General features: G+C 36.6%; 1 protein-coding gene across 1 annotated transcript in view; it reads left to right on the forward strand.

The window, feature by feature from the left end:
- The window catches only part of CPNE8 (copine VIII), a 400491-nt gene extending 387278 nt beyond the window's left edge, over positions 1–13213 (forward strand). The window contains exon 20 of the mRNA XM_006888207.1: positions 11320–13213. Coding sequence (XP_006888269.1) covers positions 11320–11508 — 189 coding nt within the window. The 3' untranslated portion in view covers positions 11509–13213. The remainder of the gene's footprint in view (positions 1–11319) is intronic.
- The last annotated feature ends 3647 nt before the right edge of the window (positions 13214–16860 follow it).

The following is a 16860-nucleotide window of genomic DNA, read 5'->3' on the forward strand; positions in this document are numbered from 1 at the left end:
TTGTATGTAGGGTCATGGTGAGTTGCAAGCAACTGGGTGGCACATAACAACAACAACTCAATAAGTGCAGTTAAAATATAACTCTAGCAAGGAGTTAATTTAGCAAAACATTTGTATGTCTGCCGTAGAGTCAGCATATCTTCTAAGATGTCAGAGAAGTAACTGTGAAATACATCTTTTAAGCAGGGAAAGAAATTATCAATACCATTTCAGTACAGCATGTGAAAGTTTATAGAGGAGCAAGCACTAAACTTCAGTGATACTTCTTAAATAATATCTCTATATTCCTCCCAATGATACAATTGTAAAGAGTGTTAAATTCTGTATCATGTAGGTTTTGGTTTAAATCTGAGCTTTCCCATAATGGTTTGGACAGCTTCCTAAATCTAAATGTCAGTCTTCTGGAGATGAATCTTACTAAAACCTAAATTGAATTCAGTTTCTTGTTGATGTAGCCAGTTGATTTTCTATGATAAACACATTAAGTAACTTAAGGTGTTACTTATGTCAATTAAGGTCTTTGGCTTTCTTGTTGAAGATTAAATGAGATAATGTATAAAAAATAGATTGTTGAACTAGAACTCTGGCGGGAAAAGTAACTAAGGGAGAAAATAATGCAACCTGTAAATATGATAACATAAAGGTTAACATGTTGATGAAAAACACTGTTCTTCATCAGTACAAAATTAAATTTTAGAATAGAAACATCTGTATTAACAGTTTTACAAAAAGATAATTGACTGTGATTTAAACTTTTCAACATAAATTACTCTGTAGAGTAAAAAGCACAGACACAAATGATCAGGTTAAAAGCTATACTGAAAGGGAACATGGTGTTTGGTCATCTATTTAAGAATCCCATGGTGTTTTGTTTTCATAATTAGATGCCTGATTATTCACCTTAACCTTGTCAGGATAATTATAGATCCGAGTAATTATACTTTATCTAAAAGCTCTCCAGAATATCTGGTTCTCAGTTTTATTTTAAAAAAGAATCAAATTACTGAAAGGAAATAAAAATTGAAATTTCTTAAAAGTTATTATGAGGTTTTTCTAATGCATTTTTGGAGTTAGCAGAGACCATACCATATATCATAGTATCATGTCAAGGAGAATTAGTATTACTTCTTCCTTTGGAAGTTAGCCATGACTGTGCAGATTTCTAAGGGTTCCTTCAAAAGAATCAGTATATTACGTTAGTGCTAACACATAGCCATTCCTATTAGCATTTACACAATAAAAATTGCTCTTGATAATGGAAATACATAGGTTTTCTCAGTAAATATGCTATATTGGATGAAGTACTAGATTAGGATGCAGAAAATCTATGGAATTGTGATGCTGTCACTCTGAACTTGGACAAGTTATTTCTGAGTCTCTTTTTCCTTATATGTAGATTCCAAATTCTTTTATCTTTGCTCTTTCCATGATGTGAGTCTCAGCAGAAGTAATAGACATGAGAAATTTTGTTACCTGCTGGCACAAGGTGTACACAGTATGATTGTAAAGTTTTACTGTCCTCAACAGTCAGAATTCTCGAGGCCATATTATCATTGTGAGGTGACTCCAGGATCCCCCAAAGTTTTGGAAGCACCTAGAGAAATCAGGAGATGCTCAAATGGTTCTTCCCTATTGTAATTGAACTAAAAAAGTACAGATACTGAACAGAAAATGAAAATGCTTCTAGAGAATTAATTTCTGGAAATTAAGTGACAATGACATGTTGACTTGCATGCTTATATTAATGTTTCTTAATGTATCCCATGATCAGGGATTGTAAGTTGGAAAGGAGGCTTTGATTTTAGAAAAAGGTACTATAGGATTGAGAGAGGGGTGCCAGGCCACTTAAAAGTACAGTCTCTGGTGCATTTAAGTGAAAATTTGCAATTATTCCCTACAGATTAGTAAGTAAACAGGAGCAAGCCCATGGTTACCTTGCTCATCTATAGCCACAGACACACACAACTTGTCTTGCCCTATAATACTGGGGTGGCATTTCTGGGCCAGATGACAATTTGTTCTATTATACAGTGGCCTGTTCCACAGCACCTAACAAAAACAGCAGCAAGGGCACACCCAGGATGAGTCTCTGTACCCATCGCCTGAAAATACTTAAAACGTTCTAATTAATGTTACAGATACGACTGGCTAAAGCATCTTCAGAAAATAGGATCTGTTTATCACACCATTTATAAATTTTTCATTTATTAAATTTTGGACCTAAAAGAACTAATATACAGTATGTGAAATCCCAGATTTCTTAAGTGGGTAAATAGAATCATAAGGGTGCAAATAATAGGTGGTAGAGGTTCACCAGAAAGTTGAGAATAGCATATTCCTTTTTTCATTGTTAAGGTAAATTCTATATGGCTCCCAGCTTTTTCTATTATAACAACCTTTAGATTTTGCTAAATGCTTCCTAGGTAGCCCTGGTGGCACAGTGGTTAAGCATTGGGCTACTATAGTTCAGTACTTTAAACGACCATAGGAGAGCAATGGGACAGTGGGCTTTTGTAAAGATTGTCTTGGATGGCTATGGCTTTGTTTTCAAGTGTTCCATATGTGTTTATCTTCTATAGCATTACTTCAAAAAATCCTTATTTAATTTGAAATGAAATTTATTTCGAGTACCTGCATTCTTCTAGGTGGTATAGCACTAGTCTGTGCATTGCTGTACAGAGGTAACTCATAGTTGCTGTGATGCTGAACACTGGGACACTGATGTACCAAATGTGATGGTTACCCCTGGTGGAAAGTGTTGGCTGGAGCTTCCCGACTAAAACAAGCCTGGAAGGAGGAGAGGCATCCACTTCCGAAATGGCTTCCCTCCGGAAACTCTATGAACAGTGCTCAGGCCTTTCGTTCATAGGTTCACTATGAGTCATCTATGTCTCGACGGCTCCTAACAACAATAACCTGCATTTTACAAAAGAAGTAAGGCTTAATATCTCAGACTTATATCCTGTATAAGATAATTCCATCTCAGAGTGTCTGGGCCTAAGATTCTGTAAAATTTCATATTACTATTGTAGTTAACACATGACAATCATACCAATTTGGATTAAAATAATGGCTTTGACAGCTATAACAATCCAGTCTTGGGTAAGATAATTGAACTCTCTAAATGACAGTTTCTTCTTACATAAATGCAGAATATGAATAAGGTGTTTGCAAAAATTAAATGAGATATTTTCTGAAATCTGTTCACTGAAGACTGGCCACCTACTGGCTGCTCAGTAATGCATTAATGCAGTAAATGCATGACTGGTATTAAATGTATTAATGTCAGTATCTGTTATTATTACTTAATAATAATTGGAACTCAGTAGATTCAACATATTAAGTATGAAAAGGTATTTTATGTTACGTGTTGTGCTGCTTGATAAACAGTCTCCTCTGGTCAAACTTGACAGCCTTGGAAACCTGATGAAAGATCACCATGAGTTAGAATCAACTTGATGGCAGTGTTTGGGGTTTGTTTGTTGTTTTTTTTTTATAGCAGCTATACCTTGTCATACAACACTGTAGTCAGTGTTACAGGTGATTATAACCTTTTTCTGGAGAGTCAATCTCATGTGACTATGGTATACATACATATTAAGCAGGATGATATCCTATGGTGGTTATAAGAAAACTTAAATGATTTATTTTCTTAAATCAGTATATGTAAAAGCTTTCTGTTTGTTTGTACTGTAAATTGGTTGTTGTGTATAATGCATTGCTATCTCTCCTGGCCGCATGAAGCTGCTGGCCAGCCCATCATTTCCTTAAAAATTATATTTAAATAATATTTTCCATTAAAAGGAAAATAATAACCTTGAAGGCTTAGAGTTGAAAAATCACTAATGGAGCTCTGCTCAGTAGGAACAATCAAGCAAAATTGAGCAGAACCGCAACTAAAAGCCCATTTGCCCAAACTGACTCAAACTTGTTTTCACAAATAGACAGCCAACCCTTAGAGCAGTGATGTAGAACATTTTCCTTACACTCAATGGATGCAGGGGAGGGAAGAAAAAAAGAAGAAAACAATAAAGGATGTAGCATATCAAGGACACAGTATATTTCTACAGAACAGAATGCATTTATTGGTATTCTTCATTTGAATGTGATAAATTAAGATAAAGTGAAAAGTGATTTATTCCTCTAAATTGAACACTTTAAAGGACCAGGTTCATCCTAGTGGTGCCAGCCAGTGATCAGAACATATTCACCGACATGCAGGGGTCCTTCTGAATGAGAAGACCAGGGAGAGTGATCAGAAATGAGGGACTAAAAGAGACAGTATATAGGGCAGCTGGGGAAGCAGAGTGGAAACTGCAGTGGGAGGAACGGGACCTATCTCACAAGAAGAAAGAGGGCACGTTTTGACATGAAAACTCTGAGTATCGACATGAAGGGTCGTGTGTCGTTCTCACCTCTCACTTAGAGCTAGCAACATTTGGAAAAGGTTTAGACAAGTTTGATTAGTGATTACAAAGTTCTCACCTTTTTTTTTTATCCCTCCCAACACTGGTAGCGGCCACTTGCTGTGGCACTGGTTCACATGCCCTGAACAAGGACTCTAATACTCGAGAATATAGCAGAATCTGTGCCTCTCCCTAATAAATCCAAGCTACATGTGATATATAGGGAGCTCTGGTGGCAAGAAGCCATACTGCAATCCCAAAGGCACATGGTTCTAATGCACCAGCAGCTCCACAGAAGAAGGATGTGCAGTCTCCTCTCGTGTGAATAACTGCCTCTGGAAAGCCTTGGAAGGGTCAGCTGTGGGTTGGCTCCCACTCTGCTATCATGTGGGGAGAGAAAAGCATCAGCAAAGAAGAGGGGACTCCTCAGCAAGCTGGCCTGACACAGTGACTGCAGCAATGTGATTGACACAATGGAGATCATGAGGATGACAAACGATTCCCCAGGATTTGGGTCTCTTTAAAAAAAAAAAAGGGTTTTGATGAGTCAGAGCAACTCAACATTACCTAACAGAAAAACTAGGTTTTGAAAGCAAAATTTTCTACCTTACCCTTCACCTGTTAACATTTATGGAGTTGAGTAGAACTGTATGTATTACGAGAACAGTGATTATGAGCCTTGAATTTTGACATTCTAGAGTATCATGCAATTCTTAAAAATATACCTTCATTTATTTCAGTGAAAAAATAATTCACACACTCTGTAACACTTGCTGGAAAAGTCAAAGAATGAGTGTTGTAAAATTACAAAAGGAGGGGAGCTCTGGTGGCCTAGTGGCAAGGACCTGCGACTACAATCTCAGAGGCGCCCGGTTCAAATCCACCGAATGCTCTGCCGGGGAAGGAGGGACAATCTCCTCCTGTACCAGTCAGCTCTGATCTGACGGTACACTCACACAAAAACAAGAAAAATAATGGCTGGTCCGAGTGCAGTGGAGGCCACAACTAATTTATCACAGTCACTTACAGATTTCTTTGTTCCTTCTCCACTACCACTGCTTCACTTGACCGGTCTAAAAAAAAAAAATTAAAAAAAAAAATAATAATAATAAAAGGGCTAGAAATTATTGCTTTCAATGAGCTAGAATTGCTCTTAGTACTCAAAAAGATACAATTAATAAGTATTTCTTGTGTTAAAGTTTTACATAAATGTAAATACTCTATTAATAAAATACTTTTACCTATGAGTCAATTCTGATTCTATGGCACAAAGCAGATATATAAATCATGAGTTCTCAGGTGGTCACAGCTTTCAGCACTTTGTATATGTTAACTTCCTTGATATAGCAACCCAGTGAAGTGATAATTGACACTAAGACACAGAGTGGGATCCTGGCCAAGTTTATACAACTGAAACCAGGTGTGAACCTGTGGACTCTAGTTGCAGAGTTTGGGAGAAAAAGAGGTATAAAGAGAAATGAGTTTAATTCATGATATTTTTAAAAGTGAAGAAGGTGGTAAAGGACTGCCAAGAAAAAAAAATCTGTCTTCGAGAGGGTAAAACCAAGTTTCTCCTTGGAGGCTTGAATTTTGAAGCTCCATCTCACATACTTTGGTCACATGGCCAGGAGAGACATGTCCTTGGAGAAGGACATCATGCTCAGAAGAGTGGACTGACAGCACAGGAGAGGAAGACTCCTGGTAGGATGGCTTGATAGAGAAACTGAGGCAGTGGTGTGTCAAAAACAGTGAGACTGACTCAGGACAAGGTGGGCTTCAAAACTGCTGGGTTGTTATAAGTGGCAGGTGACTCAAAGCACATAACAATAACTGAGGCCTCATCTTTCTCTAGAAAAGTATCATCTACTTTCAGTCAGTGTTGTTATTTTCCTTAAAATGTACTTTATATCTACTTTTTAGAAGCTGAGCTCTTAAAAAATGAAACCATCTTAAAGATAGTTCATATGGATACGAACTGTACCAATAATGCTACATGTTCAGGCCATAGTCGTTCTGATCACTTACTATGCATCTGAGAGCTGGATAGTGAATAAGGATGACAGGAAAGAAGAATTGACTCCTTTGAACTGTGGTGTTGGAGAAGAGCACTGAACATCCCAAGGATGAACATCCCAAGAGAACAAACAGATATGTCTTGGAGAGGGTAACTCCAGAATACTTAGAAGGCAACCATGATGAGGTTTTGCCTCAAATACTTTAGACATATTGCTAGAAGGGGCTGTTCCTTGCAGAGGAACAAGATATTGGGAAGGGTGGAGGGTCAGCAAAGGAGAGGAAGACCTTTGGCCAGGTGGAGTGACACAGTGACAGCTGCAGTGGGCCCTAGTGTATCATGAAGTGTGAGGATGGCACAGGATAGAACAGGTTCAGATCTTTTGGGTCACTATGAGATATACTTGACTCAATAACACCTAACAGCAACAATGTTGTTATTGGGGGTTTTTTAAATGTAAAATGCTTTGCCGTTTAAAGTAAGAATTAAATATAGTTGTTGGTACAAAGGTTAAGCGAGCTGCTAACTTGAAGGTGGATGGTTCAAATTGAGCAGCCACCCCATATGAGAAGACACGGACATCCTGCTCAAATAAAGTCTAGAGTATAGGAAATTCTGTGGGACACTTATCTATCACTTATGGTCATGAAGAGTCAGAATCAGCTCAACAGCACAACAACATGGTTGTAATTGTTGTTGTTAAGTGCCGTTGAGTCGCAGGAGACCCATAGCGACCTTATGAAGGAGAGTCCTCGACACTTGGGTTCCTTTCATCCTCTCTCCAGGTTCATAGGGTTTCTGGAGGCAAGCTATTATGGAAGTGGATGCCACTCCTCCTTCCACGCTTATTTAATCGGGGAGCTCCACCCCACTCTCAGTCCACATTGGTTAGCCAACCATTAACGCATTGACACATCCTTGTCACAGTGTTCAGCCTCACAGCAACCACAAGTGACCGCGGGACGGCAACTTGTACACCAGGGCTAGAGGAATGGTTGTAATTAGATGGCATTATTTTACTAACCCTTGGCTATCTGGGTTCCTGTTGTCCCAAATTTCTAATATACTTTGTAGAGAGAAAAGGAACTTTCTTTTTTAGGTTAAGAATGTCAAGCCTTGCTTATAGCTAGGTTATATGACTTCACAAAAAATTTTCCTGCAGTTGCCATCCAACTGCTTGCTCTATTGGGTGTTGGGTTTTGTTTTGTTTTTAATTTTATTTTGTTTCATTGTTTTACTTAGCACCCTTCAGGAAAAGGAGGAAACTCCCGTCACCTTTCTGCCACACTTTTTATAAAGTTGCATTGAGTTTTCCCACTGGGAAGGAGTTAATAGACAAGAGTGTAAAATTATAGTTACAAAGGTATATTTCTACGAGCAATGTGTCTTATATTAAAAAGAAATAATTTTCTATTCTTTCTTGAAAGGGGAATGCTTTTACTGTATAAAATGTATTACACCTGCTTGTTGATTTCCTAAAATTTCTACTTTTGTTTCATTGTAACAATCTGACCATTTTATAGCCTATGCCTTAGTAAGAGTTTTTTTTCTGAAAGTACATCATGATCTTTTAAATCAAAAGTCAGCTTTTACAAATAACTTTACAGTGTTTATGTTGTAGAATGAGATGAGAGTATGTTCACTTCCATTCACTGGAAGGGCAAAAAAAGGACTAAATTAAAACTTAAGATATTATACACAAAACTTGTTCAACGTATCAAAATGTCTTAATCGTGCTTTTTCTCTGAAGATTTAAAATTACTATATTGCTAAAATACTATGTTGACAGCTACAGCAATTTCAAACCACTTCAGGAATCATTGTGATGCCCTGAGAGGAAATTGGCACAGTGTTTATTAACGTAGGTAACAGCTATAAATGAGAACAGAATCAGTTCATCTCTTACCAGAATATTTGATGATGAGCTGATAAGGGCTCTCACATAATTGCTTATATAAAGTGAGAACAATCATTTTTATATGATATAAAAAGATAATGATATTTCAACAGGAGAACTGTATAATAAAATCTGTTTTGAAGTCCCCTCTGCCCCCCCCCTTTTTTTTTTTTAGCCTTCTCGAATTATGAGCATGGAAATCAACATCAGGGACAAGGCTTCGATATAGTAACTATTTCAAGTTCACACCTGTGTAAACTATATCAATTTCATTCCATTGTACATATGACTTAACATTATAGTAATGATTTGAAATACATATATTTCATACTCACAAAACACACTTATTTTTTTCAAGTTTAATTTTTAATATTATTAGAACGCAGTCATGAATTTTTTTAAAATTTCTATCAAATTAATATCAAATTAACACGTAATCCAGAGCAGAGATTGAGATTATTGATAGCTTCAGTTTGCTTGACTCTACAATTAGCACTTTTGGTATCAGAAGCCAGGAAATTAAAAGATTCATTGCATTGGGAAAGTCTGCTGTCGGAGACCTCTCCAAGGTTCTGAGGAGCAACAAAGTCAGTCTGGAGACTAAGGTCCGCCTGGTACAGGCCATGGCCTTTGCAATTACTTGCCATGCATCAGAGAGCTGGACAATGACTAGGGATGATAGAAGGAGAGTTGATGCCTTTCAGATGTGGTGTTGGAGAAGAGTATTGACTATACCATGGACTGCTAGGAGAACAAACAAGTTTGTCCTGAAGAGGGTGAAGTCAGGCTGCTCCTTGGAGGCAAGGATTCTGAAGCTCCATCTGACATACTTTGGACATGTTGCAAGGCGGGATCAGTCCTTGGAGAGGGAAATCATGCTTGAGAGGGTTGGAAGGACAGTGCAAGAGAGGAAGACCCTGGACGAGATGGTTTGATTCCGTTACTGGGATAAATGGCGATAGATGTGATGGAGACAATAAGACTGGCAAGGGATAGAGCAGGGTTTAGGGCTATTGTACATAGGGTCGCTAGGAGTCGCAAGTGACTCGTCGGAACATAATAACCACAAGAAATCTTAAAGAAGTAAAACATTGTAAACAATTGCATAATATTTTATATTACTTTAATGTTAACACAATCAGAAATGTTATCAGTTGGGTCCAAAGTTTCTCAATTTTTTTGTTTTGTTTTGTTTTGTTTTGGCCAAACTTTTTTATTTAGTATTCTGTAGTTAACACACACTTCAATGGTCTTATTGGGGGAAGGGGAAGGGGAGGCTCTTGCAGATTCCTAAGGAAATGTCAGAAAGGCAATATATGGCCAGCATTATCTATGTGTTTTTTTCGCTTTATTGAGTGAACAGCATTTTCCTTACATAAGCATCTGTTCTCAGGTTTTTCACACTGAGATTTCAGTCTGAAGACACCCTGATATCTTAAAGAGTAGCACACTCAACCACCCTTTTATATTATCCATCTAGCTTGTTTATATAGGCAGAATGAATTATCTGTCCATTTTAGATGGCTAGATATCCATGAAAAATCTAAGCTACTAATTGAAGAAATTTTGCTATGTAAGTAATAACTACCAAATTAATACTCATTTTAATACTCTAAAATCTTTAAAAATGAGAACCATCTAATTAAATGAAAGTAATCACTTGTTTACACTATTGTTTCTTTTAATCTCATCTCTTTGCTGCTTCTTCTCCACTTGAGTTAGCATGTAGTTGTTTTATTTGAAAGAACATTCAGCTCCCAAGAAGTTAAATATTTCCAGAAACCAAACTTCTAGAACACAAATACCAAGGTGACATCATGGGGAAGTCAGGATCAGTAAGTAGGAGTTGTTGGTGTGAGACATTGGGAAGAGCAATATAAAAACAATTATATCTCTTTTTAGATAAGGTGTATCAGAAAAGTTTGTTCACTCTTATTTCCTGTATCAACCAGTTAGAAAATATATGGCATTATTATCTCAACAGCATTCTAGGAATCTAAAAGTCTCTCTCTCTCTTTTTTTTTTTTACTATTTTTCACTACTTTCCTTTTTTAAAAAATTAATTTTAAAGAACATTTACAGAAACTTAGGGTTTCCATTCATTGTTGCACTTTTCTCCCTACCCACCCTCTCCCCCTCAATTCACTCTTACCCTTGAAAAGAAAAAAAAAACTCTTTCATTGTTATGAAATCTCTCCCCCCCCCACCCAAGTCCACTCCACTATGCAACCTTCACTCTGGACTTCTTAAATGACAAGAATACCCATTCACATAGCCCTTTTAAACAGTTCTCTCCCTCATCTGTTTCAATTCAATATACATTATTCCTCCCTTCCTTTTCTTTCCTCAACCCTGATGTCAGTCCCATTTTACAACAACAGTGGCCCTATGCAATATTTGTCCTTTTGTGACAGAGATATTTCACTGAGCATAATGTCCTCCAGGGTCATCCACTTTGCATAATATTTCATGAGTTCCTTCTTTTTCAATGTTGTGTAGTATTCCATTGTCTGAGTATACCAGAGCTTCTCTATCCATTTGTTTGTTGATGGGCACTTGGGTTGTTTCCAGCTCTTTGCTATTGAGAACAAAGCTGCAATAAATATGCATGTGCATTTATCTGCTTGGGCAGCAGTTATGGCTTCTTCAGGGTAAATTCCCAGTAGTGGAATTCCTGGGTCAAATGGTATCTCTATTTGCCACTTTTGAGAAAGCACCTTATAGCCTTCCACAGGGGCTGCACCATTTTACCCTCCCACCAACAGTGAATAAGGGTTCTAGGTTCTCTGCAACCTCACCAGCATTTGATGTTTGCTGTTCTGCTAAATTTTGCTACGCTTACAGAAGTGAGATGATATCTCATAGTTGTTTTGATTTACATCTCTCTTAGACCTAGGCATTTTGAACATTTCTTCATGTGTTTGCCCTTTTACCAAAAAATATTTGCATGTCCTATAGTATTCTAATATCTGTGGAGTAACTCTCTTTCACCTCTGTTTTAGTTTGTGCCATTCAGAGATTATATTGACCGAAGTGGAAACCACATCCTGAGCATGGCTCGACTGGCTAAAGATGTGCTAGCTGAGATCCCCGAGCAATTTCTCTCCTACATGAGGGCCCATGGAATCAAGCCATCGCCAGCACCTCCCCCATATACCCCACCTACACACGTGTTACAGACGCAAATATGACTGTGCTCCGGAACGCTTACCCAAATAAATGTTCACTACACGACAGTGACCACTGCTGAGGCAATGTCTGCGCCTGGTGCTCTGTCATGAACCAGGGAACGAGATCCTTTTCTCAGTTTGGTAACAGCAGTACTGGTTAATGTGCTTTCTTGGATCCAAAATTAATCTCTTCGTAAACCAAAATTGTAAATATGGTTGTTGCATGAGCAACAGAAACCTTGTTTAAAGGCTTGAAGCAAAATATGGATGTCTTCTCTGAATCTTTAGTAAGTTTGGTTTGTTGTTTGTTTGGGGTTTTTTTCCACAGAAACAGCTAATTTCCAATGTATTGTTGGAAAAAAGCACAACCAACCTTTTTAACTCTATAATTATGTCCTCGACTGCTGTGCATATAGGGAAGCAGTCTTTCTGTATCGATGTTTACATGTTACTACTTTTTAAATTTCAATACTTTTATAACTGTTCTTAAGAATAAGAGTTTTGAATAATGAATCCTTTGTCTTCTAACTTGCAATAGCTATAATCACAAGAGCAATATCTCTTTGAATGGCTGTCTTGGATCAGTGCAATTGCAAGGAAGGAAAGAGAAAGAAATACTTTCCTATTTCTCAGTCACTGGATTGTGTCTTACGAAGCTGCATCTGCTTAGTAATCAGTTTCTCTGCTGTTTGCCAAGTACAGGAGTTTACGCTTAGCAGATGTGAATCCTGTAAGAACATGCATTTTTCATGGAGGTTGGGTTCTAAATTTAGACTTCAGTCAGTTTGTGTTTTGTATTGCTAAGTAGAAAATAATAAGAAGTCAAACATTGTGAACTGTTAATGCACACTTTGTGTAAAAAGTAGCATCTTTATAATGGTATTTAGAAAGACTAAAACCAAGAATATTTACCTTTGAATCATGTAGCAGATGTTTTAAACTTTCTATTCCATTATATATTGTCTAGCTATTTTAATTCAAAGGGATACTGCCTCTCTTGATTTGTATTCCTTCTGATCACCTTTCCACGTTGCCTCACAGGGTGCATAAGCTGGAGGTCCTTTGTGAAATTCTCAGTTAAATATACACAACCTTGTGACTTAGTGCACAACACATTTGTGAGAAAACCTGATCCTATATACTGATCTGCCTGTCCACAATTAACTGTAAAGAGTTTTTGCATGTACAGTTTTTACAAATTTTTGTGATGTGTCAAAATTAAAGCATTTCTTTAGAACAAATGGCCTTAAATTCTCACAGAATTCCTGGAAATGATTGTGAATTGCCTTCAAATAATAGAAAAGTGTGTGTAACATTTTTCCTCTTGTGTCAACACTGTAACTGCTTTATATTTTTTTCTTACCTATATCCTGTTTACTACTTGGTTTCTTTTTACTGTATGTTACTCTACTTGTCCCAAGTTGACTTAGAGTGACTTTTATAAGCATGAAGATATTTTATTGAAAAGAAAATATATACATACCACATATCTCCAGTATCAATGGTATATATAATTATGTAATTCAAAAATTGTCCATTTTTATGTATTAAAATGTTTAAAAGATAACTATTTGCTCTGTAAATTTCATGTATGGATAACATGAAGTCTAATTACTTACTTTACTGATCTCCACTATTGATGCCAATATAGTTTACATATACTTTTTTTTAATTCACCTTCATCCTGCTGTCCAGAAAACAAAAATAAACAAGATCAATATTCATTCCTTCTTGTGAAATGAAATTATTTTTTTCATGACTGACCAAAGAAAATGAAAGATTTCTTGTATCAAAATAAGGATGTACCACAACAAAGTGAGAGGAGATGGGTCAAAATTAAACCATTTCAGTTTCAAATCTTAACCCCTGTGTGGCTGAGAACAATTGTACCAAAAATACATGGGATCTTCATTCTAGATAAAAGAATAGAAATTATTAATGCTGTTTCTTTATTGGTTAAACAATGAAATTAAGAGTAAATTTGTTCCAGACTGTATAACCCAAAAAAAATATTTGTTATAACTACTTAACGTTTTATGGTACTGTTAGGTGCTATATAATGAAAGCTCCTGGAAATATTCTCCATAGCTTGAATGCATACCAATTGTGACACACAAATCGGTATTGGATTGTTTAAACATTGAGGCATGAGTGTTGAGAAAATGATCTGTTTGTTGATATAAAAGTGATCTTTGTCAGCAACTACTACAGAAAGCAGACTACAAAAGGATGAACTCTAATGGGATTAGATATTATCTCATTTGATTAATCTCATCCTCTTTTCTCTCTCATAAAATGTCTGACTCACAATATTAAACCTAACCATTAACCATTTGTGGTGTTAAAGACCTTGATAATTGGTTAACCTAACTCCCACTGGGAGACTGATCTCCAGCAACCTTAACTGCAAACACATGGCCTCACCAATCGTCAACTGCTGTAGGATATAAAAGTGTGCTCTCCACACTATGGGGTATGTGAAAACAACCAGTAGTTGCAGCACAACTATGTTAACTTAGCCCAAAGATTGTCTGGCCTGAGAAATCCTATATTGTGAACTAAGCATCCAGATTGTCCCATTCATTGCTCACCAGTTTCTATAAAATAACTGGCCTGCATATCTACAGTCACTTGAATTATTCCCCTGATGAGTGTGAGCCTCTGGAGAACCTGTAGCAAATCACCAAATCTAAAAACCATGAAGGAAATTGGGGAACTGAGCCATGGGTGGAGCTGTTTGTGTTAGAAATTATTAGCTTTTACAGCTGGTTAAGCATTAGGGACTATGTTGACCTAAGACTTCGTAAAGTCTTCTATTAATTAATCTTAACAGAATGGATAATAAAAATGCCATCTCTTCAATATTACTTTTTTTTTTCAAATATTTCCATCATTTGCTCTCACCCAGTTAAAACATACCATCCTTAATTGCCTCACAAATGAATAGTAAAGTTACTTAATTGCATCACATTCAGTCTTTCCATTTAGCAGGAATGTCCACTTCTTTTGCCTCTACTTGGACTTTTCTTTGAACTATTTTATTTAGGCCTTAATTCTTCTTCCTGTTTTTTAAAAATATCAACCCACAATAATGAGTACCTCCTATGAATTCTACTTTGCATTTAGCACACTTACTAGCTTATTTATAAACTATTCTGTATTAATATAGGGCATCTTGTTTCTTCCTAGATAATACAATTAAATGAGACTAGAATGTAGGTAATTTTTAAGTTTCCTATATTACTGTAGCTTTTGGGGGTTTGATTTTTAACAGTGAAATTTTCTTCAAATAGACACTAAACATTTGTTTATATCTTTTGTTTAAATTGTGAATTGGGTATTCAAAAATTTCTTTTCTAATGTTATTTGTAAATTTTTTAATTTGAGAATGAATTTATTAATTATAGAATGAATATTCCTTAAGTGATACAGCAATAATTTGTCTATTTGTTGTACTGAATAATGGGGAGTTGCTTTGATGCTGAACACTGTTGCCATAATCATATCAAAAACCATAATGGTTGCCCATCATGTACAATGTTTGGAAGAGCTTCAAGATTGATTCAGGTTAGGAAGCAGGGGTGACATCCACTTCCTAAACTAGATGCCTCTGGAATGATGTTAGTTGTGGAACAGAGTTCAGGTCTTTTTGTGCAAAGGTCAATATGAGTCTTATTCAACTTGACAACACTTATCTACTGCTAAATGAGAGTAGCGGTGTTATATCTGGAGGAACATTCTTCCACTTTGTACATCACTATTTGTTAAAGTGCTGTGTGAAGTAACCTGGTTTTGCTGCGATGCTGAACCTTGTGCCATTGGGGTATCAGATACCATAATAGTTTCCCAATTTGGACAGTGGTGGAGGTCCCAGTTGTAAAATAGGTTTGGAAGCAGGAGTGGCATCCACTTCTAAAACCACATGCCTCTGGACACTCTATGAACTTGGAGAAATGACAGTAGTTATGGAAAGGCATTCGGTCTTTTGTTCATAGAGTCACTATGAGTCATGCTCAACTCGACAGCAATCAACAACAACATGTTACTGTAACCGGTTGGAAACTGCTGCAATTAAGGAATATCAGATGACTCAATCAATGGCTGCTTTAAAAATTCTTTCTTCCAGAAAGTAAAAGAAATCGGATGTGGACTCCGCACAGTGCTGTTTAGGTGAAGAGGAATATGCTGAGATTAGGCTTGGAAAATGGGCAATTTTGTTCTTTTGATGTCGTGAAGATAATTAGGTGATCTCATATGGATTTGTTTTTACTATTGTACAAATCATCAGTTTAAGATATAAAATGTTTTACAAAGACGAAGTTCATGTGGTTATTTATTAGAGGTTCAGAAATTACCAAAGAATTTGCTGATGAGCTTGACTCTCCTTTTGTCTATGTCTACTTTAACTCTCATTTCTTTATGTTCTATTTTTAATTGACACAAAATGGTAAAATATTAAGAAACACTTAGAGTAAAAAACAAGTTCTATGTCTTTGCCGAAATTGAATACATTTCATAACAAAGGCACTGAAAAGAGAACCAAATTGGTCTTCTTTTGAGTGCATGTGGTATTAATGAAGACCAAATGGATATAAATCTTATCAAAATATTATGCCAGCGATGGGGTTTCTCATCATGGTTTCTTGTATGGCCTACAGGTGTATATAATTGGGGTAGTGAGACTCCCAATAAACAACATTACTGTTGCCTTGACTCAGGATATTGTATAATATTCCCTTCTTTAAATGTATATCAATATAAAAAAAGGGGGGGGGAAGACCCAGGGTGATAAAATGTGAAAGGCCTCATAAGATATTTACATTAAATTTTACATTAATAATGTATTTTTTTTTCTTTGTAGTGTTTCTGAGAAAATTTTTTTCAGTTAGCTTAGGGCCTGGGTGTATTATTGTTTGTTTGGGTTGGTTGAATTTGGATTTGTTTTCATAAGCAAAGGAACTGGGGTGGCATGGTCTAGCTTTGTTGTTAATTCAAAGGCCACATGTCACCACTGGCAGTTAGAATCTATGTGTGTCTCATCCTGTTAAAATTTACAGCCCCAGAAAACCCACAGCAGTGAGTTTATTGTAAACATCCTGTCACTCACAGGATTTGACTAGCATAGGAGGAGATTGCCCGTCACTCACAGAAGGACAGCATTTCTTGTCTATCACTAATGAGCCATGGTGGCATAGTGTGTAAGGTATTGGACTGCTAACTGAAAGGCTGGTGATTTGAATCCGGCATCCGCTTTTTGGGAGAATGATAGGTAAAGTGTTAGAGACTCTGAAACATAATCAAGAGTTCTAATTATGAGTCAGAATCCATTTGGCAGGAGTGAGTGTACATGTTCCCAGAGCACATGTTGTTGTT

The sequence above is a fragment of the Elephantulus edwardii genome, unplaced genomic scaffold (genome assembly GCF_000299155.1).
Source record: "Elephantulus edwardii isolate Elephantulus edwardi_28Jun2011 unplaced genomic scaffold, EleEdw1.0 scaffold00065, whole genome shotgun sequence".
Classification (NCBI taxonomy): domain Eukaryota; kingdom Metazoa; phylum Chordata; class Mammalia; order Macroscelidea; family Macroscelididae; genus Elephantulus; species Elephantulus edwardii.